The sequence below is a fragment of the Mus caroli genome, unplaced genomic scaffold (genome assembly GCF_978045245.1).
Source record: "Mus caroli unplaced genomic scaffold, Mus_caroli_1 scaffold_17, whole genome shotgun sequence".
NCBI lineage: Eukaryota > Metazoa > Chordata > Mammalia > Rodentia > Muridae > Mus > Mus caroli.
In genome coordinates this window covers 60652268-60677902 of record NW_028227272.1, presented here as the reverse complement: position 1 = coordinate 60677902, position 25635 = coordinate 60652268, and the positions used below count along the sequence as shown (strand labels likewise).

Sequence of the window (25635 nt, the reverse complement as noted above, 5' to 3'; positions counted from 1 at the left end):
CCTAGTCCTTTAAGATAGCTCCTCATGTTGGTTTGATCCAGAACATACAATTACTTTCATTTCTACTTCATAACTGTAACTATGTTACTGTTATGAATTATAATGTAAATATCTGATATGCCACCCCTGTGAAATTACCATTTGATCCCAGACAGATCGCTACCCACAGAGACTGAGAACCACTGGGAATGGTTTGTCTACTGAGTCATCTTCCTAGCCCTAAAAGCTACATTTTTTTGTTAATATTATAATTGATTCATGGAATCCAAACCATTGAGATAAAGAATTTTAAGATGTATTTAAACAATTAGGCTGACGTTGCAAAGTGAATGTAACTAATTCTGTGGTTAAAAAAAAAAGACTGAAATATTCCAATTAATCTATGTTTAATGAGGTACTGAGGACCAAGTCATGTAGAGTTAATTGAAATCATCGTAGAAATTGCCTTTCAATGAATTTATCAGTATGGGAGGATCATGTTAATGAATTTACAGCAAAAATATGAGCAAAGCAAACAACTCTTCATTTCTCTGTTAATGGTCAATAATCAATGCCATTTTAAAATACTTCTTTTTTGTATTTTTTTATTAGATGTTTCATTCATTTAAATTTCAAATGCTATCCCCTTTCCTAGTTTCCCCTCCGAAAATCCCCTATACCCTCCACCCTCACCATGCTCCCCAACTCACCCACTCCTGCTTCCTGGCCCTGGCATTCCACTATTTTGGGGCATAGAATGTTCGCAAGACCAAGGGCCTCTCCTCCCACTGATGGCTGACTAGGCCATCCTCTGCTTCATATGCAGCTAGAGACATGAGATCTGGGGGTACTGGTTAGTTCATATTGTTGTTCCTCCTATAAGTCTGCAGATTCCTTCAGCTCCTTGGGAACTTTGTCTATCTCCTTCATTGGGGAAACTGTGTTCCCTCCAATAGATGACTGTGAGCATCCACTTCTGTATGTGCCAGGCATTGGCATAGCCTCACAGGAGACAGCTATATCAGGGTCCTGTCAGCAAAATCTTGTTGGCATATACAATAGTGTCTGAGTTAGGTGCTTGTTTATGGGATGGATCCCAGGGGGTTGGGGCTCAGTCTCTGGATGTTCCTTCCTTCAGTCCCAGCTATGAACTTTGTAACTCCTTCCATGGGTATTTTGTTCTCCCTTCTAAGAAGGAATGAAGTATCCACACTTTGGTCTTCCTTCTTTTTGAGTTTCATGAGTTTTTCAAATTGTATTTTGGGTGTTTCTGAGTTTCTGGGCTAATATCCACTTATCAGTGAGTGCATATCATGTGTGTTCTTTTGTGATTGGGTTACCTCACTCAGTATGATATCCTCCAGATCCATCCATTTGCTTAAGAATTTCATAAATTCATTGTTTTTGATAGCTGAGTGTTACTCCATTGTGTAAATATACCACATTTTCTGTATCTACTCCTCTGTTGAGGGACATCTGACTTCTTTCCAGCTTCTGGCTATTATAAATAAGGCTGCTATGAACATAGTGGAGCGTGTGTCCTTATTACAAGTTGGCACATCTTCTGGGAATATGCCTAGAAGTGGTATTGCTGGACCTTCTGGTAAAACAGTATTCTTCAGAGTAGCTGATTTTTTGACAAATACTTTATACTTCAAGATAAAGTCGACAACCAAAACCAATTCTGTCTTATTCCACAAAATGACTTTGACCTCAAATTCTGAACTGACAGGATGATTTTGCTCTCTGACAAACATTATAAAAAACACTTTACAAGGAAACAAATATGCCAGATACCCAGGTGATTTCTTCTTCCTATTAAGAATCTTAAAACCAAGGTAACTAAGTTTACTATAGGGAGGGATTAAAGTGGACAAGAGATACAACTGCTAAAGTTTCTCTTAAGAGCTAAAGATAAAGAGCTTTACAGAGTACAGTGGCTTTCTTCTCCTCAATGTTTCGTTTCTTTAGCAGTTTCTCATTGGAAAACAAAGACATACTTATTTTTACATATAATTTTGAATGAGTGTAAAGCTATTTTTCACTGCCAATAGAAAGTTAATATATTTAATAGTATGTAGACTTTTAATTTTATAGATAAAATGATCAAGGTTAGTACTGATCCACATACAAATAGATTGTCACATGTAACATTCCTTCTTGAATACTGTGAACAAACACGAAACTGAAAGTTAAAAACCAAACTGTAAAATGAACTGAAAACAGTAAATGAAAATGATATTAATATTTTGGCTTGAAGGAATGATGTGACATGCCTCAAAACTATTCCCAATAAATAAAATTAAAAACAAATTTTACAGCACACATCTTTCATATTAGTGATCTGTCCTAGAGGCCATAACACCTACTCATTGCCTGAAGAAATATATATTATTTATAATTTTGAGGTATGAAAAATGCCATTTGTAAAGCAGCATTCTGAATAGAATAAGTTATTACTCAATCCTAATGAATCTAGGACACTATTGACATGAGCTGACAATTAGGAGATATTCTTGGGCTTGGCAGTAGTTAGCTAACATTTGTTCCCTACTACCTGGTGCTAATTGGTCTGTAAGCACTGGCAGCTCAAATAGGAGTTGATGGGAAGAAAAATATGTGTTCCTCTTTAACACAAGGGTATGAAAGCCCATAAAAGAATAATTCACAAACCCAAATACAAGGAGGGAGCAAGCAGGGGAGGAAAGTTATTTTTTGCTTCCCCTGAGCAAACATGTAATTTCCATGATTTCTTTTTAATGACTGCGGTCTGTGGCCAGTAGGCACTGATTTATGAAAAGCTGTAAAAGATCAGGTGGAGCTCCGTAGGACATCGTTTACAGCTGCATGGATTGAAACCTATCTAATTTGTCTAGTAAAAGTGTGAGCTCACAGTGCACATCACCCTGCCTATAAATTTCCCCTTCAGACCCTGTGTCTGGGGCTGGGTCTGAAAAAAACCCTCCTGCCTGCAGCTGCTCAGAAAGCCGGATTCCCTTGGTGCGCATGAAGAGACATCACAGGCTCTTCACAGTGAGAGACAAATTCCTATCCATTGATAAACTCTCCAGATGTCCTCTCTGAGGAGGAAAGGAACCAATTTTTATTTGAAATCCCTAGAGAAATCCTGGAAGTGGAAAAATGATACTTTGCAGGACTGGTTATTCTGAGGTCACTGGCATCAAAATTAGGTTCCTTTTTTTTTTTTTCTCTCTCTCTTTCTTTCTTTCTTTCTTTCTTTCTTTCTTTCTCTCTTTCTTTCTTTCTTCTCCTCCTCTTCCTCCTCTTCCTCCTTTTTTGGTCTTGGTTGTACTTTGATCCAGGTCACAAACAGAAAAACTCAGCTGGGGTCACTCTAATCCCTAATCCACATGTCCTGTCCTGTTTTATTTCAATTTGTTTACACCCATTTTCCTGAATTTTTTCTTGAGTCTGTCCAAAGTGCTGAGTTTAAAAATGCAAACCTTCCTCAGCTGAAAAGAAAATGTTTCCCATTTTGCTATTAGACACATTTCATAAATATCCCGAATAAATGGCCTGGGGTTTGATTCTTCATAGCCACAAACCTATTAATATAAAAGTATTACTATTCATGAAACTAAGAGTTGACATGGGTTCTGTGCAACAGCTACTGGAAACCTGGAAACTGTCTGGTCTGTGTATGATCATAACTGCAGGTGCTTTTCTACTCCTCACATCCAAGGGGACTTTCTATCTCATTGTCTTGTATCTTAGCCTCACTGCATTTTTCTTAAAAAGCTTTCTCATACTTGATTTTCTGTGTACTTTATATGTGAGAAAGATGACTTGTCCCAAAAAATCTATTATTCAGCTATGCTGTATGAGGACAAGAATATAGGCATAATGAAATGGAATATTCCCATCTTCCTTTAAATTAGTTTTATATTTGAAAGTTTTAATCCGATTATTTTAATATATCCACATAAATCATAATAAAATGTATATCCATTTATTAGTTTCTCTCATGTGTTCTAAGAAATAGTACCTAGGTCTCAGGCAGGCTCTGAAATTCTTTCCTGAAATGTCTATCTCTGGAAGACTGAGATGGTCCAGCAGCTTAAGGAGCTTGGTGTCAGGGCTGGAGAACTGAGTTTGATCACCACTAACCACATAGAAGTGGATGGAGACAAATTATCAGAGGACACTGCTGCCTCTGATGTTCACATGTGCATTGTAGCACAAGCATCTTCAATATGTTGTTTACACCACACACGCACATGCACACGCACACACAGAAAGAGAGAGAGAGAGAGAGAGAGAGAGAGAGATAAAAAATTTAAAACCTTAAATACACTTTGCATATTTTTTGTATGTCAAGGAATGTTTTGTAGGTTTGTATGTTAAGGGGACCAACAATGGTGGTAAATAAAACTTCCCAATAAAATTGCATTTGAGATGTAGAGTTCACACATTTATGAATTTTCCTCTAAGTTATTTTCTTATTCATAACAGAAGTGTTTCTCACATGGCCTACATGATAACCAGTGAATCCTCTCATACATAAGATACTGCACCACTCCAGAGCATCTGAATGTGTGAAGGCTTTCATTTACTTAATATGATTTCACTCTAAGCCATGACAGTAAATGTACTTCAAAAATAATGAAGCACACTAAATATTCTTAATTTATCTTTGAGTCCTCTAGATCCCCAAGTTGAGTTCCCTTATTTCGAAAGGTTGAGTTGTAACACTTCAAATTACATATTTAATTTAGATGAGTGTTTTTAAAAATACCAAACTTCTAAAAGTTTAAAAATGACAATAATGGATATTTCACACTATAGCATGAATCTAGGAAGTTAGGAACATGCTCTACCCTGAACACATTTTACATTAGGGGTCATTAAAATATACTTAGAATTCTTAAGAGATAAAGATTAAATCTAATGCCACCTCAAAAAACATGAAAGATTTTGAAAAATCACTCTGATGAAGTAATAATTCAAAATGCACATACACACCATTATAAAAATTATACTATGGTATGTACAGTTTTAATGCAAACAACATTTTGTCCAGTAATGAGAACTGCAACAACATAAGGCAGAATAGCACATCCATTTACAAGGGTTGTTTGGGACCTCATAATGAGCTTGCAAAAGTTATTCCCTATTCTAATAAGATTTCTAGTAACAGCCATTTTATAGGGCTCTTGCACCATCGTATACATGATACTACCCATGCCTAAATTTATAGCCCCTCAACACGGTAATTAATATCATGCCAATCCAGCCATTCCACAACATTTGAAATTAATGAACTGCTTGGTTTTTCAAGTTTTAAATATGCAAATAAGATCCATAACATATGCAACCTATGTCAGACTACTATCAAACCTCTACAGTTCCGAGGCAGCCTTGTTCTGAATGGATCTATGCATGTATCTGTCAGCTATGGAAAGCCTACCTTGCTTCCATCACATAAATCCAATTTTACAGATGAGGAAAACCGAAAACCTTCCAGAGCACATAGGTAGCATGTGTTATGCACTGGAATTTTCCCTGGATCAGAGGTGAGGCGATACCTTATGATCACAAATACCTTAAGAAAAACAAAGACACAATCAAATCTGATTTAGACAATTCTTTGACCAAATGACATAGCATGGCAGGAAAGATCATTTGCCCCCTAGGAGCTTATATCTAAATCTCTTCTCTGTCTCTTTTGCCTCAGGGAAAAAAAAGATTGTATCTTAGTTTCTGTTAGTGTTGACTATTGTGTCTATTCTAAAGCATACACCATCTATGCCTAACTGATATTGTAAAGGTTAAATCTTAATGCCTGAGTAATGTGCTTAGCATAGACCTGGAACAATATAATTATTTGTAAGTTTTAAATTTAATCCACAAATAAGGCCTTGGTAACCTCTTTGTTTTTAAGTTCCCTTATTGAAAAAGAAAATAGAAGTGTCAAATAAAACATGCTTGTGAGTCAAAGATAGTTAAAGAAAGGGGCCCTTAAAAGCTGAAGAGAGAGGGAAGAAAAAAACCACCAAACACAGCACCCCCACCCTAAGACAGTTTATTCATATCTTGCTTCCTTTGAATTTTCAGAGATTGAAACAGAGTTGCTCAATTTCCTTCATTTCATTTTTGGACCTTTGCTTCAACTAATCTGGCTTACATTCCTACATGTATAAATAGACTACTTAAACCAACCCTAAATGTTTTTCAATTAATGCTGATGAATGCTGGCAATATAAATCACAGTCTACCTCTATGTCTGTATCTCTCAATATATGTATATACACATACACACAAATGTGTATGTAATAGCTGTTCGGTGTTTTTCAATAAGGAATAATTCCATATATTATTATCCATCTGCTATTTTCCATACTTTTTAAAATTTTTACCTTTTTAATGACATTGGTAGTGTAATACAAAATTATGCTGACTTCAAATTTGGCTGTAAATGTGCCTTATATTTCAAATTATTCTTTACCCAGCAAAGCTCTGCAATTTCTACAAACAGCCATTCATTTGGAAGGGATTTAGTGTTGAAACAGACTTCATGACTAAGTACTTACTGTGTCATGCCTGCTATAACTGTCTCTAAATCCTACTACTTTGCTAATGAATTAAAAGATCCCATTAGAAAAAGATATATTGGTATTTTTAATATATTTTGATGAGAACATTTTGATGGTTTAAAGAGCAGGAAAGAGCAGAAAAAGAGATCTGTTAAGCAAGATAACTACCATCTCCTTCCAAGGAGCCAGCTTGAACAGATGAAGTCTTCATGGCAGATCAATTCCTCAAATAAACAGGAACACGACATGCAGTCTGGAAGTTCCCGCTGATGGTGGTGTCAAATTTTGACACTTAGCCACTCCAATCACTCCTAATTTCTACCCTTTGGTTGGCTTCTTTTCTTGCAGGCCATCAAACCTTCTTCTGGACCAAAGCAATGTCGATATTGCTACCTTCCACACAACCGGGGATTGGCTTAATGGCATGAGGACAGCACACTGCAAGGAAATCTTCACAGGCGTCGAGTACAGCTCCTGTGACACCATTGCCAAGATCTCCACAGAGTAAGAGGCATAGTGGGGAGAAAATAGAGGGCTGTGCTCGTCCTTCTGTTCGTATTCATCTTTCATTAATGGGTTATAGATATCTGGTTATACCTGTTTAAGATTCATGGGTTATAATATCGGCTTTACTTCTCAAAGTAATGTCCAGTGTAATAACAGAGCAGAACCTGAGAGTCCTTTTGACCACATGCCCATTGATATTTATGGAGCTATCTTTCTTCTCATGAAAGGAAGTTCCCACAGGATAGGAAAGTCCTAGATAGCAGGATGTCCTGGCTAGCTGCATAAATACAAACTTTAGTAGAAAAATTAACAAGTATAGTGGGTATTCTTATGTATGTGATTTACTATTATTTTTTTACAAAAATTTCACATCTGTCAATATTAGAAATTGAGCTGTGGATGAATGATCTACTAGGGAGAGAAAAATGTCAAAATCTAAAAGTAGTTTCACAACTGCTGAATATCTACCATCTATCTAAACTCTATCATCATATATTATTAAAGTGTTTACTCTCTGAATTAAAAGCATGCAGAAAAGTGGCGTAACAAATAAGCTTTAGACAAGGCTTTTTTGTTTTTGTTTTTAAAGGCTCATAGTTAGCGAAGATTAAATATGCATTGTGTTGTTAGTCTTGACCAAGTATACCATGCCTTGGTTCTTAGGGACCACTTCAAGAAGAATCTTCTTCTTTAAGAAACTCTTTGATTATAGAAAAGAGATTTTATTGAGAAGCAAGTAAGAAGTAGATATATAGTTCAGTTGGTAGAGTACATTTACTCTCCAGAACCATTTATAATGGTTGTGCAGGTACATACATTTAATACTAGCACTTAAAAGGAGACAGGGGGCCAGGCGTGGTGGCGCACGCCTTTAATCCCAGCACTCGGGAGGCAGAGGCAGGCAGATTTCTGAGTTCGAGGCCAGCCTGGTCTACAAAGTGAGTTCCAGGACAGCCAGGGCTATACAGAGAAACCCTGTCTCGGAAAAACCAAAAAAAAAAAAAAAAAAAGGAGACAGGGGATCAGAAGTTCACAATCATCTTTATCTACATAGACAGTGTGAGACAAGTGTGGATTATATAAAACCCTGTCCCTAAAAATGAAAAAAAAAAAAAAAAGAAACAGATCATCAGAAACATGATCCCAGTGAAAATGATAACTTTTTTCGGACCCTCAAGGTATGGTGATTTAAAACTGAAAAGCAAAGAACAAGTGGCCATGTTCTTCATCTCTCTGTAAATGAGGTTCAATTTAGTTCACTTGGCACTATAACTGTGTCCTTTTCTTGTGTTCTAAACAATATCAATATATAAAAATATTTCTCTAATATCACACACATGCATACACACACACACACACACACACACACACACACACACATGCATGCACACATAAGCTCTTTAGCTCTGCTATTTGTTTTATCCTACAAGGAGCAGATCTCTTAACCAGTAGTTATATAAGAAAGAATTTATTCCTATTTGGAAATAAAAACATTCATAGCCACAGGCCTGCCCTCAGTTATCAATTCTGTTCAAAGGAAGTAGGGCAAGAGATCACCTACTTGATTCTAGAGGCCTTCATTCAAATGTCAGATTTCAGACTGTCTTAAAGAGAGATGTTTGTGTTGGGCAGATATACCCCAAGTTGACCAAATTACTTGTCAGTCCTTCTCACTTTGATCTTCCCTATGTTGAATGTAATTGTTTGTCATTTCAAGTTCATTTAAGTCTTACCCTCTATAACTGAGGCATTTAAACGTTATTGCATTTATAAAGGCTTTGAATGTTACCCTGAGAGTCGTTTCAACAATTTCATTGTAGGGAGCTGCATGTTAGAGGAGTACAGAGTGTAATTAATGCATACATAAGTACACAACAAATAATTCCTTTAATTGGTGTTATAGTGTTATGACCAGAAACATTTAAGATCACAGAAGGACCTGTGAACATCTTTATTGCTATTATAGAGGATAACTTGTTCTCAGAAAGTAAACTTACTTTTGTCTATCTAAAACATTCAGACAGTCCTGTTTAAAGTGGAATGCTATGTTTACTGAACAGATCTTTTAACCAATCAACAGTACACTGAGTTTCTGTGCTGGTAGTTTTGATCAGACTCAGTTGCAGGATATATCTGAGCATTCAATTTTTTTCCTTTGAACATTTTTATACATTCTTATTTTAGTAACATAAACATTTAGTGTTCTGCTATACAAGACACCTGCTTTAGAACATAGAAGTATGACAAAGAATAACCACAACGTTGAATGTTTCTGTCGAATTGTCAGATTTTTAAAAGCAAAATTATGCAAATATTTATTTTTCATAATACATAAAGACATACTAAATTGAAATATAAGAGACAGATCACTTTTAATAAGATTAACTGCTACATTGTAATATAAATACAGTCAGCCTTTAGAAGCTGTGAATAGATTAAGAAAGCTCTTTGTTCAAAATAGGTAAGCCAAAATATCTTCTAACATAAAAATTAGTGATGATTTGTGTCAACATTACAGTAGTAAACCAATAAACTCTTTGGCTGATAGAACATTCTCTTTCACTAAAACTTACATTTGAATAACTGGTAAATATACATTCAGGAAGCAACCTCATCTTTTCTGAGAGTCTTCATTCCTTCTAGTTTGTTCTTCATATTCTGAGAGTATCTTAGCATCTGTTCTATTGCTGTGAAGAGACACCATGACCTAAACAAATTATAAATGAAAGCATTTAATTGGGATATAACATACAATTTCAGAGGGTTAGTCCATGACCATGATGGCAGACAGCATAGTAACAGGCATATACAGTGCTAGAGCAGTAACTGAGACCATACAACTGACCCGCAAGTTGGAGGCAAGAGAGAGCAAGCTAACTGGATATGACCTGGAGTTTTAAAACACGCCACTGACATACCTCAACAAAGCTATACTTTTTAATCTTTTCAAACTTTTCTACCAAGTGAGAACTGAGGATTCAAATGTTTGAGCTTAAGAGAGCCATTCTCAATCAATTACTACAGATAGTCTTAGATGTTGCTGTCCTCTACTCCCTTAGATATCTTCCCTACCCCCTGTCTTTTTGTCTTCAGTTTAGGAGCAATTTAGGGCCAACATCTATTTCCTTAATAATCTTTCTGTGCCTTATACATAACTCTGGTTTGTATTATTACAGAATTGAAAAAGTAAAAAGGAAAAGAAAAAAAAGAAAAGAAAAGAAAGAATGGAAGAAAGAAGGAAGGAAAGAAAGAATGGAAGGAAGGAAAGAAGGAAGGAAGGAAGGAAGGAAGGAAGGAAAGAAGGAAGGAAGGAAGGAATTTCTTAATAGACTAAGGAGTTGGCTTTGTCCATTAAGTAATGTAATACAAGCATAAAACCAAAACCTCAGTTTCCATCTCAATATTCACATAAAAGCAGAACCAAGAAGCACATGCAGACACACACACACACACACACACACACACACACACTGACTTTAATTTACTGAGACTATGATGAAAGTAATCACACAACATTTTTAACTGAAATGTTGTCAGACACTTATCTTGATTTTTTTTTTTTAATTTTCTCGTGTCCCCATGTTGTTATGAACTTGATTGCATCAGCTCCTATTTGTCTTCTGCCATCCAGGCTCAATTCAGAAATAAGCTACTTAACCACATAACTCTTGTCCTAGAATTGGCTGATACCAGGATGGTATATAGAATTTCTTTCTTTTTTACTGCTCAGTCAATCAAGCCCTAAGAAAAGGTCAGTAGAGTTTCCTGCTCAAGTAAATTTTAATTAATTTCATAAATTTTAGGGATTTCATTAAAAATGAATGCTACTAAAGTCCCCAAATTTTTACATGAAGCCAAGAACACACTTTTATCAAACATTAAAATATTATTTTAGAGTTTAGGCTTGATATAGAGACGTCCTAGTGAGAAAGAAAACATCATAGGGATCCTAAGAGTAGCAGAAACTATGGAGACAGAAGGGGTTTAAATTTGGGCATTGAATGCCAAACAGAGTAATTGTTACAGGTCAGTATCCTGCATCTTGCAATGCCATTTCCTATGTCTAGTACTCATCCCTTTGTGTCTGAGATGTAGATAATATACCAGCAACTATTTAGTCTTGAATGATTCTGCTTCTCTTTTCGACTATATAGAATAATCAAAATGACCTGAGGATACCATTTATGCTATTGAGACTGCAGCAGTTAGTAGTAAGAGTGTGGAAAAGGCAGGGTGGTTCAGAGAAAACAAAGATGATCAAAAAAAAAAAAAAACCACAAAAACAAAAACAAGAAAACAAAAAAACAGGGAAAAACTGAAGGGATAATTTATGTTGTCCAAAATCAGATGTAATCTTCAGTATTAAAACTAAACACAGTTCTAGATCTACTGTTGTCTTCTAACTTTCATGACATAGAAGTCTAAGACATTATTATATAGATTTCTCTAGGAATATGTTTGAGGACAGCATCTGAACAGATGTAACAAGGCATGTCCCTAGTTATTTTACAGACTCTTGGCACTCCTCCTGTTCCTCTTCTTGTTTTTCCTCTTGCTCTTCCTGCTCCTCTTGTCCTCTTCTTCTTCCTCTTCCTTCTTCCTGCTTCTTCAATACTAGGTCTCTATATGTAACCTTGAGTGTCCTGAAACCTACTATGTACATCAGTCTTGCTTGAAGTCATGAACTCCATCTGCCTCTTCCTCATAGGTGCTGGGGATAAAGACACACATATGTTTCTTTCTGTAGGAAATATGGAGCCTCTAGTAAAGAGTACCTACTGCCAAGTGTGCTCTCTGTTCACAAGGGTCAATTAAACTAGAATCCTGTTCATATCAAATTTACCTGCTTAAAAGACAAGGAAAGACTATACAATGAAGAAATTAAATAAAAAAGAAAAGCAGGCATAATTGATAATAATAATAGTGAGATAAAAATGAAAAAGAAGCAAGATATTCTCAATAGAAGGGACTGTTTGAGTGGGGATTAGGACCATATATACATATCAGCACATTGTTTTAAAAAGAAGCAATTCATGAAATATACATATTTAGCTATTTTTTATTTAAAATGAAGCTATTTTCTTGCAGTACTTATTTTCATGACCAATTTATAAGCTTAAACTACTTTACATTTAATAAAGATATACCTTCTTCCATTTATGAATGAGTGTACAAAAATAAATGCTACGGCATCAGCAACCAGTGCTGTCAGTCATGAATTTGGGAAGAACCTAGGAGGGTCAAGACATGGTGCTCTTAAACTGGCATTGATTGAAACATTCAGATGATAAAGAAAGAGCACTACTTTTATCAAAGGAGTCAGCAGTGTGTTCCCTTCAATGTGTGCCTTCTCATAGCAAGGAGTATACAGAAGACGAATATGCTCACACATGGTCTCAGTATAGACAGACAAAGGAATTCAAAAGATTTCAAAAACTGTGTTATTATCTGTAATCAGTTAGGCTAATAAAAAAAAAGAGTTTAGTTGCTCTGCTATCTCATATATTCACACCGTTGTCAGCTTCAGTAAGAGTGCATTCTCAAAAATTATAGAGGCAAGAATGAGAAATCAAGACATTGGTTAACTTGCTAAGGCATCTCTATTAGACAGAGTCTTGCGTCCTCTAGCTTCTGGTACATAATGGTATTTGAATGACAGTATAACTCAATCTCTGACGCCCTTTGTATATTTTCTTCTTTCTTATGTCACTCTGTATGCTCTTCTGTCTCTCGTAAAGAAGCACACTGTATTTACCACTCATCGTTGCCTAGTACTCTGCTTCTGTATTGCTTCAACCCCTGGCCAATTATATCTCCCCAAAGCCCTAATTTTAAATAAAGATAATGCTAGTTTTAGGTTGACAAAACAGTGAAAAGCATATTTTTCCCATCTCAACATCTATATTCCTATACAACATAGGAATTGAATACCCCAAATATAACAACAGATCAATGTCAGAAAATTAGAAATCAGATATCGATCATGGGTTGCAGAATTATACAGTTGAGTTTATTTGAAAAGTAAAAATTTCCTCTTCCTACACTACTCAGAACACCAGGAGTCTTACCAGTTATTTTCTCTTGTGTTTTTCAGTGACATGAAAAAGGTTGGTGTTACTGTGGTTGGGCCACAGAAGAAGATCATCAGCACCATTAAAGCTCTAGAAACACAATCTAAGAATGGTCCAGTTCCAGTGTAAAGTCCTGGGAGGATGTGAGAATCAGGAAGATGCAGCAGCATCCTGCAGACAGATGGGAATGATAAGATGCTGCAGAAAGCTCCAAGTCTAATAAGACACTCAGTTATAAGTCCAAATGCCTTAAAATGGAATTGAAAATCTCTTTATTTTCCCCTATCATTTTACAGATGGGTGGGTGGGTGCATTTTGCTTTGTAATTGCTTTTTAAATGTTAATTGATGGGGTTAATTAAAATTCTTCAGTACGAAGTGGAAGAACTAGTGTAGAGCCATTGATCATTAACTATCATGGAAATAAACCAAGTAAACTAGCAAAACAGATCTGAAGGCTTTGTTGTGAATGGCCACAGAAGAAAAGACTTGTCGTATTTTTATACACAGAAAAAAAAAATCTGTAACAGGTATTTTGTTTCTTTAAAAACAAGCAAAATGGAGGCATTTATACCTCAAACTTATCTGGCCATACTTACTACCTTATCACGTTAGTATTCTCTTTATCTGTTTGAAGCATATAGAGATAAAGTTTGTAGTTGTTTTAAATACTATACATTTTTAATTGTTACCTTCCTTAAGTAGACCATGTAAAAACACGTCTTAATTTGGGGGGAAGTGCATATTTATTTTCTTTTGGATTTTTAAATTGTTTTTATATTTATGCTTTGATGATTTAATTTGGGTTTTGTTACAGCCAAGTGCCAAATGCTATTGCAAATTGTCAGCAGTAAGAAACATGTTTAACTATACCCAGAGAATTATATGTTCTTTTCTACAACTGTTGAACAATCCACTTACATGTACCAACAAAATGAAATGCTTTCCCTGTTCCTACAGTCACCAAATCACTCACAGTCTGAATATCCCATTCATTTTTGTCTCTTCATTTATCAGTAAATGTATGCTCCTAATTTAGTGTAATATACTGGCTTGTATGTAATAGATTTTTACCAATATGTCATACCTTCCCTACTCTGGTGCTTAGAGGATATCAAATCCTTTCATTCATGAAAGAAGCTTGTTAGAACTCCTTAGATTTGCAAACTGGAAAGAACAAAATGAGGTTAAATGGTTACAGTAATTGACAGCAGCCTATAGGTAAATGCATGAGCCAAAAAAAAAATGATAAGAAAGAAAAATTGCTTGTTTTGAAAAGTCTTTTAATATCATTGCTTAAACATGTAGAGAATGATGATAACTAAGCAACTCATCTGCATCACTGGGGTGTAGGTCAATTAATTGCACACTTTCATGATCAATATCAGGTATAACTATCTTTGAGTCTTCCACTTCAATGTACCTATTGTGAGTTAGGTGCATGATTAGAAGCCTTGACCTTCTAAACATATTATTAAGCATAACATTTTTGAAAAAGCAACTCATCGAACCAATAAATCCACATCCACAGACAATGGAGGAATGAGATGTCTCATTATGGGGATGTAGTCTTGCTGTTCCCGAAAGGCCAATTGTAAGCATATTCTTGAATATTAAGAAGGATGTGCCTAATGGGCATCCTGATAATGACACATGCTGAAGCAATATTTTAGATTCTGGATTTTCTTGCTGATAGTATCATTCCATAGGATCAAGGGATGCGTGTGTCACAGAACAAGATGGTTCAAACAATGCTGTATGAAATATGTCTCTATGCAAAACGGGACACTAAAGAAATACAGCTTCCAATCATAGAGGCAGATTTCCAAACATCATCTGTTGTAGCTTTAGTATACTAGAGCTTAGGTGAGTTCTTTCAGATGTGAAATTGTTTCCCAAATGTTGACAATACTCCGCATCATGCTGCTAGAATTTGTATTGAACTTATAAGAGCATGAATATTTTGGAAATGAGCTGATGAAACTAATAATAAATTTTATATGTCCTGAAAGCAGGTAGAAAAGACTCTAATCAAGTAAATTACAATTTGGAATACCAGGTCAAAATTCAAATCTGGCATCTGAACCAACTCGCCTATGACAGCATTGATTCTCTTAGGCAATATTCTGAACACGCTCAACAAAAATGAATTTTAAAATAATTATATATTCAAAAATCATTGAATCTGTTGCATTTATTTTGACTGAGAATTTTGTTTGAAAGGAGAGGTGGTTTAAGCAGTATATTGCTTTTAATTTGTCAGTATTTTGCTATCTCACCATTTACGGATTTCCTTTGCATAACCCCTTCCCTGTACATATGTAAACATAACAGTGTACGATTCTGGACTGGGGAGTAGAGGTACTAGATCGCTTATGGCCATCTCTTTGTACAGGAACTACATTGCCTTCCCATATCAATGAGGCTACCGCTCCCTTGCCACGTTATGTACCATATTACCTGATTTGTATCTTAAATTTGATTTATAGATATTATTTATTTCTCGCAACACACCCAGTCTAGGCTGTACTGAGTATCTATCAAGCCATGTATAAATATGATATGATTGGCAGTATGTGTTTACTTTAAACTTGCATTTTAAAAACATGGTTCATTTAGTTTATGTTGCACAATGTAGATGGCCTCTTACTAATGTAAAATGATTTCTAGTGGGAACATTTATATTTTTATAATAAACATAATGAAAATATTTTTACAGATCAAAATACAGAAGTGGTCTTTGATGTTTTATTTATATATGAAGCATATGCGAATTTATACAGGGAATTCAGAAAACATCTATGTCATGCTTTTGGTTTCATTGTCCTCTTTATTATGGAACAAAACCATTTACTGTTCCAATCTATTGCCAGTAAATTGGGGAACTTCATCAGTAATTCCAATCTTCATAAAGGATAAATATAATAATATTCTCTTGATTATGCATCTAGTTTACACACACAATCAGTCACTCACTTACTCAAACATGCATATTTAAAGGGAAGTGTAAAACTCATATGCTATCATCTCAGTCAACAAATTTGGCAGAGGTAGAACCAAAGATCAAATCATAATCAGCTGTCTTTCCTCACATCTTCTTCATTTCAGCACACATTTCTACTCGTTAAGTTACTCTGAAGCTATATGTTTGTATAAGTGGAAAATACTACTCTAGCTGGTTTTAATATAAGGATATTGTATATATTGGATATTAGTCCCTTATCTGATTTCGGATAGGTGAAGATCCTTTCCCAATCTGTTGGTGGTTTTTTTGTCTTATTGATGGTGTCTTTTGCCTTGCAGAAGCTTTGCAGTTTCATGAGGTCCCACTTGTCAATTCTCGATCTTACAGCACAAGCCATTGCTGTTCTATTCAAGAATTTTTCCCCTGTGCCCATATCTTCAAGGCTTTTCCCCACTTTCTCCTCTATAAATTTCAGTGTCTCTGGTTTTATGTGAAGTTCCTTGATCCACTTAGACTTGACCTTAGTACAAGGAGATAGGAATGGATCGATTCACATTCTTCTATATGTTAACAACCAGTTGTGCCAGCACCATTTGTTGAAGATGCTGTCTTTCTTCCACTGGATGTTTTTGGCTCCCTTGTCGAAGATCAAGTGACCGTAGGTGTGTGGGTTCATTTCTGGGTCTTCAATTCTATTCCATTGGTCTATTTGTCTGTCACTATACCAGTACCATGCAGTTTTTATCACAATTGCTCTGTAGTAAAGCTTTAGGTCCGGCATGGTGATTTCACCAGAGGTTCTTTTATCCTTGAGAAGAGTTTTTGCTATCCTAAGTTTTTTGTTATTCCAGATGAATTTGCAGATTGCACTTTCTAATTCGTTGAAGAATTGAGTTGGAATATATATAAAGAACTCAAGAAGGTGGAATCCAGAAAGTCAAATAACCCCATTAAAAAATGGGGCTCAGAACTGAACAAAGAATTCTCACCTGAGGAATACCGAATGGCAGAGAAGCACCTGAAAAAATGTTCAACATCCTTAATCATCAGGGAAATGCAAATCAAAACAACCCTGAGATTCCACCTCACACCAGTCAGAATGGCTAAGATCAAAAATTCAGGTGACAGCAGATGCTGGCGAGGATGTGGAGAAAGAGGAACACTCCTCCATTGTTGGTGGGATTGCAAGCTTATACAACCACTCTGGAAATCAGTCTGGCGGTTCCTCAGAAAATTGGACATAGTACTACCGGAGGATCCAGCAATACCTCTCCTGGGCATATATCCAGAAGATGTCCCAACCGGTAAAAAGGACACATGCTCCACTATGTTCATAGCAGCCCTATTTATAATAGCCAGAAGCTGGAAAGAACCCAGATGTCCCTCAACAGAGGAATGGATACAGAAATTATGGTACATTTACACAATGGAGTACTACTCAGCTATTAAAAAGAATGAATTTATGAAATTCCTAGCCAAATGGATGGAGCTGGAGGGCATCATCTTGAGTGAGGTAACACAATCACAAAAGAACTCACACAATATGTACTCACTGATAAGTGGATATTAGCCCAAAACTTAGGATACCCAAGATATAAGATACAATTTGCTAAACGCATGAAACTCAAGAAGAATGAAGACCAAAGTGTGGACACTGTGTACCTTCTTAGAATTGGGAACAAAACACCCAGGGAAGGAGTTACAGAGACAAAGTTCATAGCTGTGATGAAAGGATGGACAATTTAGAGACTGCCGTATCCAGGGGTCCATCCCATAATCAGCTTCTAAACACTGACACCATTGCATACACTAGCAAGATTTTGCTGAAAGGACCCAAATATAGCTGTCTCTTGTGAGAAGATGCCGGGGCCTAGCAAACACAGGAATGGATGCTCACAGTCAGCTATTGGATGTATCACAGGGCTCCCAATGGAGAAGCTAGAGAAAGTACCCAAGGAGCTAAAGGGATCTGCAACCCTATTGCTGGAACAACATGATGTACTAACCAGAACCCCGGAGCTCTTGTCTCTAGCTGCATATGTATCGAAAGATGGCCTAGTCGGCCATCACTGGAAAGAGAGGCCCATTGGACTTGCAAACTTTATATGCCCCAATATAGGGGAATGCCAGGGCCAAAAGAATGGGAATGGGTGGGTAGGGAAGTGGGGGGCGCTATGGGGGACTTTTGGGATAGCATTGAAATGTAATTGAGGAAAATATGTAATAAAAATATTAAAAAAATTAAAAAAATATAAGGACATTGTAAGATTCTCTTGAAATTATCATTGCTCCTTAATTATCTGAACAGAGATCCTAAAGCTTTGTCTTAGATCACAGTGGGTAGAGGAATATATTAATCAGATTGGAAAATACTCAGACCTGTGTCTGTCCTGGATGTAGCGATGGGGTTATATGTAAATGAAGAAAATATCAAAACAAAAAACAAAAAACAAAAACAAAACCATGCTCTCTAGAGAAGTTAGATATTTCAGGATAGCTCCTGTAAAAAGGAAAGGGTACGACAGCTATGAAGGAAGCCAAGATAGTATAGATGGGTGGAATAAAAATAAAAGCCAACTAACTAAATTGCAAGCTACATGCTAGAACACGCCTGATATTTGAGCAAAAATAAACTGTTTGCCACTGGAGTCCACTTAATGAAACCGATTTACATAAAAATGAAAAGTTTTTAAGTCAAAGAGAAACAAATTAAATTGAGAAACCTATAGAGGCAGAAGTAATTAGGAAGAGATCACAAAACAAATTAGAAGTGATTTTCGCATTGAATGAGAAATTGCATGTCAACATGTTGAGTGGAGTAGAGAATCATTGTAACCGATAAGGTGACTAAATTATAGGCAGGGAAAAAAGAGAAAACAGCCATTTGTTTTGTAAATGTTATTCAATATTATTATGGGGAAAGGTTTTTTGTCTGTGACCTTGCTCTGTGGACTAGTGTTAGGCCTGAATTTTACAATACTCCTGCCTCAGCTTGCTAAGTACAGGGATGATCTGTATGTGCTACTGATGTATATCACTAAACTTCTAGGCAGTTTATTCTCAGAAGATACAAGTCCTTCATTATACGTTATAAACTTACCGCCTGTTGGCTTGGAGCTAGGAACTGTCAATGAAAGAGAATATGATAATGGTTGACTCTCTGGGTCTGAAATATCTCCTGCAATATGACATTTTCTAGTTCTATCTATTTACTTGAAATTTTCATATCATTTTTCTTCCTGCCTGAATAGTGTTATCTACTGTAAATATACCAACTTTCATTATCTCCTCGAAGGACATTTGGATTTTTTCCATTTCCTTGCTTTCAGTAACAAAGAAGCAATGAGCACGCCTAGGCAAATGTCTGTGAAATGAGTCATCAAGTGTTTGGGGTATATCCACAAGGCTGGTAGATTTGGATCATCTGGCAATTTCATTTTTAAATTTTTGAGCATTCTCCAAGAGATTTCTGAGTAATCCCACCAACAGTGGATGTGGGTTCCTGTCTAGCATTTGTTGTTCACGTTATGTTCTTGCTCTTTGTCATTCTGACTTTGGTGGGCTGAAATCTCAAAACTGTTTTGATTTGTACATCTCTAATTGGCAGAGATGATAAACACATTTTTTAGAAATTATTAGACATTTTTATTTTTATATTTTGAGGACTCTTGTTGGATCTTGAGCTCACTTTTGAATGGATCATTTAGTTTTGTGATTACATATATATTCTGTATATTAATATTTTGTCCAATGTTAAAGATTCTCTTCCATTCTGTGTGCTTTCCCTTTACATGGTTCTTTGCTTTTTCATTAATTATTTTATTTATTTACATTCCAGTTGTTGCCTCCCTTCCAGTTCCCCCTTCCAGAGTTCTTGAACCCATTCCCTCTCCCCTTTGCCTTTGAGAGTGTGCTACCCCAAGTCATCCCCCTTCCCTGGGGCATCAAGTCTCTACAGGTTTAGGCACATCCTCTCCCACTGAGGCCAGACAAAGCAGTTCTCTGCAACTGGAGCCTCAGACCACCCTGGGCGTATGCTTTTTTTGGTTAGTGGCTTCATCTCTGGGAGCCTTCAGGGGTCCAGGTTAGTTGACACTGTTGGTCTTCCTATAGGATTACCATCCCCTTCAGTAAGTATTGCTTAGCTGTGTAAAATCTTTCCTATTTTAGGAGTTCTCACTGTTCAATAGTTGGCTTCAAATCCTGGGCAGATGGAGTACTATTCAGAAAGTCCTTTCCTATACCTATATCCTATAGGCTACTGCCTGTGTTATCTTCTGGAATATTCAGTGTTTCAGGTTTACTTATGTCTCTACTTCATGTTTTTGTGCAAGGTGACAGACCAAGTCTAACTTAATTCTTCTGTGTGTGGCTACCCAGCCACTCAAGGTCTCTCCTGATTTGAGCACAAACTCCATTTTTGATATCCCCAACATATTCTCCAGTAAACAGAGAGACTAACAGACACTAAAAGGTATAAATTTGTAGTTCTTCCTCAGGAGGCTCACAAACTTAAATGCCTCAGGAGCCTGCAAGGTTATACAATCCTATATATAAACACACGCAGCAACTATGTCGGTGGTAACCCATAAAAGGCACATTTGTTTCCTCCAGAAGCAACTCAATTTCAAGAAACCACTAATCCAATGTAAGTTTCTATTGTTCTTGAGAATTCCTAGTATTAGTATAAGAATTTCTCTCTCTCTCTCTCTCTCTCTCTCTCTCTCTCTCTCTCTCTCTCTCTCTCTCTCTCTCTATCTGTCTCTCTCTCTGTCTCTCTCTGTCTCTCTCTGTCTGTCTCTCTCTCTCTCTGTCTGTCTCTCTCTCTCTCTCTGTCTCTGTCTCTCTCTCTCACATACACACACACATATATGTATATACATACATATAATATAAATAATTAAAAATCCCTTCATGGGTTCCATTGTGTTTTTCATACAGATTACTTCTAGCATACAGATTACTTTGGACAGTTTGTACATGAGCATGGGATCTTTCTTGAACAAAATACTACTTTTCTCTTCATTTCCCATATACCTACCATATTTACTATATCTAATGCTCTCCTTTTTTGGCAAATTATACATAGCATTCAGAGAATGGCATTTTTAAATTCCATAAGACAATGGTCCTTTCTGTTCCATTTTCTAGAACCTTAGCTTATATATATATATATATATATATTCCTCAGGCCTCATTGGCCCAATATTAGATAAAGGGTCATTCTCTTGTACTGCCACAAAATATTTTTAAATGCTGTGCTTAATATAGTCACCACATTGACCATTTTAAGTTGAAATACTTTTTTTTGGCTTCCCATCACCATTCTACACTATTGGCATATTGAGAAGAATACATGCCTTGAGAACCAGTGTGATCGTATTGCTCATTTTAGTTTGTATGATGTTTAATAAGCATACATATAATTTTGAGTTGAATTGCTACAGTAAAATAATGTTTGATAATATAATAACAGGTAAAATTCCTGACTTTTTCCCTCTAGGGAAAACTGTCAATTTCCTCCATGTCAATAAACCTAGTTAATGTTTTAGTTGTACGTCTTGGATCATTGACTATGCTGATCTCTGCTAGACTGGCTCATTTTCATAGAATTTTGTGAACTTATTTCATTGGTCTCAGTGCTCCCATTTTTCTTCATGCAGCTTAGTCATTGAAGTAGATCCTTGAACCAGAGCTCAGCTATAAAATTTTAACAAGGAAAATGCCAAGACTTCTCTGATCCTCTCTGCTCTTTTACTGTGTACAAATAACATCAATATGCCTGCTAAAACAGCCCTTCTTATGGGGCATCTGGGATGCACATTCTACTGACCCGGAGGATCTAGATACAACTTGGGAAAATAAGTGATATAGTTAAACACACCATAAAATGAAGACTTTGGAAGTTTATAGACATTTTCTCTTTGAAATTCCCTGGGAAATCTTGCTTATAAGTTGACAAAGAAGAGTCTTAATTGGATCATTTTTTAAAAATCAAGGTAGGTGGGCTATCATCTTTCATCTTTGAAAAAATATTGTCTACTCAAAATAGAAACAATAAAAACAGAAATAATAGATAAGTATAAAATAAGCTACCTAATAACATTCATTACTTATCTAATACAAACATACATACCATCTATATTTATCTTAAGTAATTTCAGCTAATTCCAATTGAAACTTTGCCACATACAAGATCATTTTTAACCTATTTAAATTTTATTATAACTTTTTGAGAGATAAAATGGATACACTCTGAGTTGAGGTTAATTGTGGTTGAGCCTATTAGGTCAGCTAACAGCCGACCAAGGTAGCATAGCCGGTAGAATGTAAGTAAAAATAGACCTTAGAATGTTTATTCCAAATTATTAGTTTATTAGGTGTCAGTATAATAATGAAGCCAACAGTGAAATCTGAAAGGAAATAATGGGATGCTCTATGGAATTAATGTGTTGGCGAATCACCGTTTAGTCCTTTTTTTTTTCAATATGTGTATGTTAGTAGGTAGCTCAAGTAGTAAAAATCTTCCTGCATAATCCTTTGATTGCTGTTGCCACGTTAGAGGAACATGCAGTTACCCCTGACTTCATTTCAGTGAACTTTATTTCAATAGAATGAGATCTGTCTGACATATGGTGAACACTTCAAGCAAGCATGCTCTCTGGAACATGCAACAAATAATCTAATTTGGAAACACTGAATACCACAGAGAAAAGTAGGGCTTTTGAGCTGTTCTTTTGACAGATTTCCCCACCAGTGATTTATGGAAGTGTGTTAAGTTTGGGATTCTTATCTGAAGCCAAAGAAATACCCTTACATTTTTGAAGTCCATCACCCTCGATGATGGAGGACAAAACCTCGGAATGTTTGCTGAAATCAAGCATGAGAGAACACAGAATGTCATGTACTATCAAGAACTTACTGACTTTCATATGGTTCCCATTTCTTCTCATACACAGAAAATCTAAAGCCTTGGGAAAAAGCCAATACAAATTGTTATAGATAACACTATCTGAACTTAACTGCCATAGGTATGCTTCATATCATAAATATATATTTCATATCAGCAACTCAGCAGTACAAAAATTGAAAAAGACTCTAGTTAATTCATTTGCATGTGTTCCATCCAACAATGCTCAATTCGGCAATATTATTTTTACTCTTTGAGTGAGTTCCTTTAATGTGCATTTTGTCTTTTCATGTTTCCAAGTTTATTATACATGCTCTTTGGTAGGTATATTATTTAAAGAAAATTAGAGTAATAACTTAAGTTAACAAACACATTTTATATACACATACACACACTCAAAGAGAGAGAAAGAGGGTGTGTGTAGTGTGTGTGTGTGTGTGTGTGTGTGTGTGTGTGTGTGTGTGTGTGTGTGTGAGATCAGGTCCCGAGGACTGGTGGCTTGGTGCTATGATTCTTAACCTATCTCACCAGCCCCAAATTTGAAATTTAATTCATGAAAGGTTGTGCACACAAAATTGAACAGATTGCCTTAATATTTTCAAGTTATTAAAAAATTCTTAAAAGCAAATTATTTTCCTTCATTGAATTAGTTTAGTTTAAAGCATTATTTATATATGAGAGTCTAATTTGTTACTTTTATTAATGTATTTTTCATCTAATGATGATGCTACTTCAGTTAAATGGCTACAAGAAGACATCACAAGTGGTTCATAATTACTTCAATAAGATAAACTTGGATTATTGAAAAACTAATGAGGAAAACCACTAATGTCTACTAATGTGTTGTAGGTCTCCTGCTTAACATAACGTTACACTTCGCTAAGCATCCTTTTCTCTTGAACACTTAGAAAGACCTTGCCAACAGTCAATCTGGTGTATCATATGAATTTATTCAGGGTGTACGCCATAGGATATGCTCATAGTTTGTCATATGACACACATTTTAGAGCTCTGTTACAATACATGCCAGCAAATCAAATTATATAATTTCTTGCAATGAGGGAAAAATAAGAATATGGTCAATGACATACTAATACATAAGGAATTAGTCAATGGCAATCCAAAAATAGGATTTAAAACTTTTGAGAAATGTTGCCTTCTCAGACAGGGTGTGTATGAATGCAATAAAAAAATATAAAAGAAGTGTTTCATTTTATTTTGTTAGTCACTGATCCAATTACCCTGCGTTCATAATAAATATCACTCCATGCTTTTGAAAGGAAAATGTTATTTATCAGTCATATTTTTTATGGGTCAAGACTTTCCTCAGAGAAAAGCTTGCCTCTATTCCATGAAGCTTGGCTCTCAGCAGGAAAACTCATCTTGGCAATGAAGCCATCTTGAATTTCATTCATCCACATATCTGTTTATCTTACTTGGCTGTCACCTAAGTACATAACTGGACTACTATCTGGAACACTCAGACATGTTTTTGCTTTCTGGTCTAGGCTACCTCACAAATAGTGTTTGGTTTCAAGTAAAGGTCTTGTGTGAGATGGGAGAGGAGATGAGAGTAAACACCAATAGCCATCACGAGTCAGACTTTACCCAGTCTCCAAGCCATCAAGTTAGCTTGCCACACTTACAGGGAAGCTGGCAGAAGATCTGAGGTTTTGGGTCAGAGACAAAAGGCTTGGCTTTCCCTGCAGAGGCAGTATTCAGAGTAGCATCATTTTCATGCTCTGTTTCCCCAGTTTACACAGCTACAAATGAGCCAAGTCATGCCTACATATGCAACAGGCCATGTAGAAAGAAAGAAAGCCCACATTTAAAGGGCCTAAACGTTTTATGAAGAATTGAAAGCAATCTTGCCTATCAATTGCCACAGCAAGTAAATAAGCCTACCAACTGCATCAGCAGAATTTTGAACTCCAAATTTATTCACTATGAGTGCACCTTTTTGAAAATGTAATCAAGAAGTCAGTTACTGGTTGATTGCTTGAGAGAGAAAGAGAGCCAATGTTCTTCAAGACAATGGCTCCTTCAAAGTGTAGTCTGCTCTGGTAGAAGATGACACAACCAAAAATATAAATACAGAACGAGTTGGTGGAATTAAAAGTAAATGAAAAGAGAAAGTTGGGTGGATATGGAAGGGTGCAGAGATCTGGAAGTAGTAAGAAATTCCAATGACAGACACATAATTGCCTGTGCTCCAAAAACTAATCAATGAACCAACCAGCCAATCTCCCTTTTATCCCAGTGATAAGAACAACAAAGAAATTTGGTATAAATTCACCTAAGCATTCATTCCCCACCTTAGCCCCTGATTCCCTTACTCTACATGGGGGAGAATTTTCAGGAAATAAGAATCAATTCCCATGTATTCTACAGGTCATGAACACACATATAGTCAAATTTAGACACTTGTATATAAAATTTTGTATATTAAATAAATATTATAATCCATATAAATACTTGAAAAGATAGAATTTAGTCATATTTTTATGAAAGCAATAGATCATTTCGATAGAACTAATATCTCTACAATACTGGATTTCAAGTCTGAGTATAACATGAAGTCATGTTTTTCAATCAGGGTTCTCTGATACCTTCATCAGTGTCCATATATTAGCATAATAATATATAGGAG

The 25635-nt window shown here is 35.9% G+C and overlaps 1 protein-coding gene across 2 annotated transcripts in view; it reads left to right on the top strand.

The window, feature by feature from the left end:
- The window catches only part of Epha3 (EPH receptor A3), a 306595-nt gene extending 290765 nt beyond the window's left edge, over nucleotides 1–15830 (top strand). For both annotated transcript variants that reach the window (XM_021185614.3, XM_021185613.3), the window contains exons 16-17: nucleotides 6882–7037; nucleotides 13135–15830. In XM_021185614.3, coding sequence (XP_021041273.1) covers nucleotides 6882–7037; nucleotides 13135–13240 — 262 coding nt within the window. In that variant the 3' untranslated portion in view covers nucleotides 13241–15830. The remainder of the gene's footprint in view (nucleotides 1–6881; nucleotides 7038–13134) is intronic.
- The last annotated feature ends 9805 nt before the right edge of the window (nucleotides 15831–25635 follow it).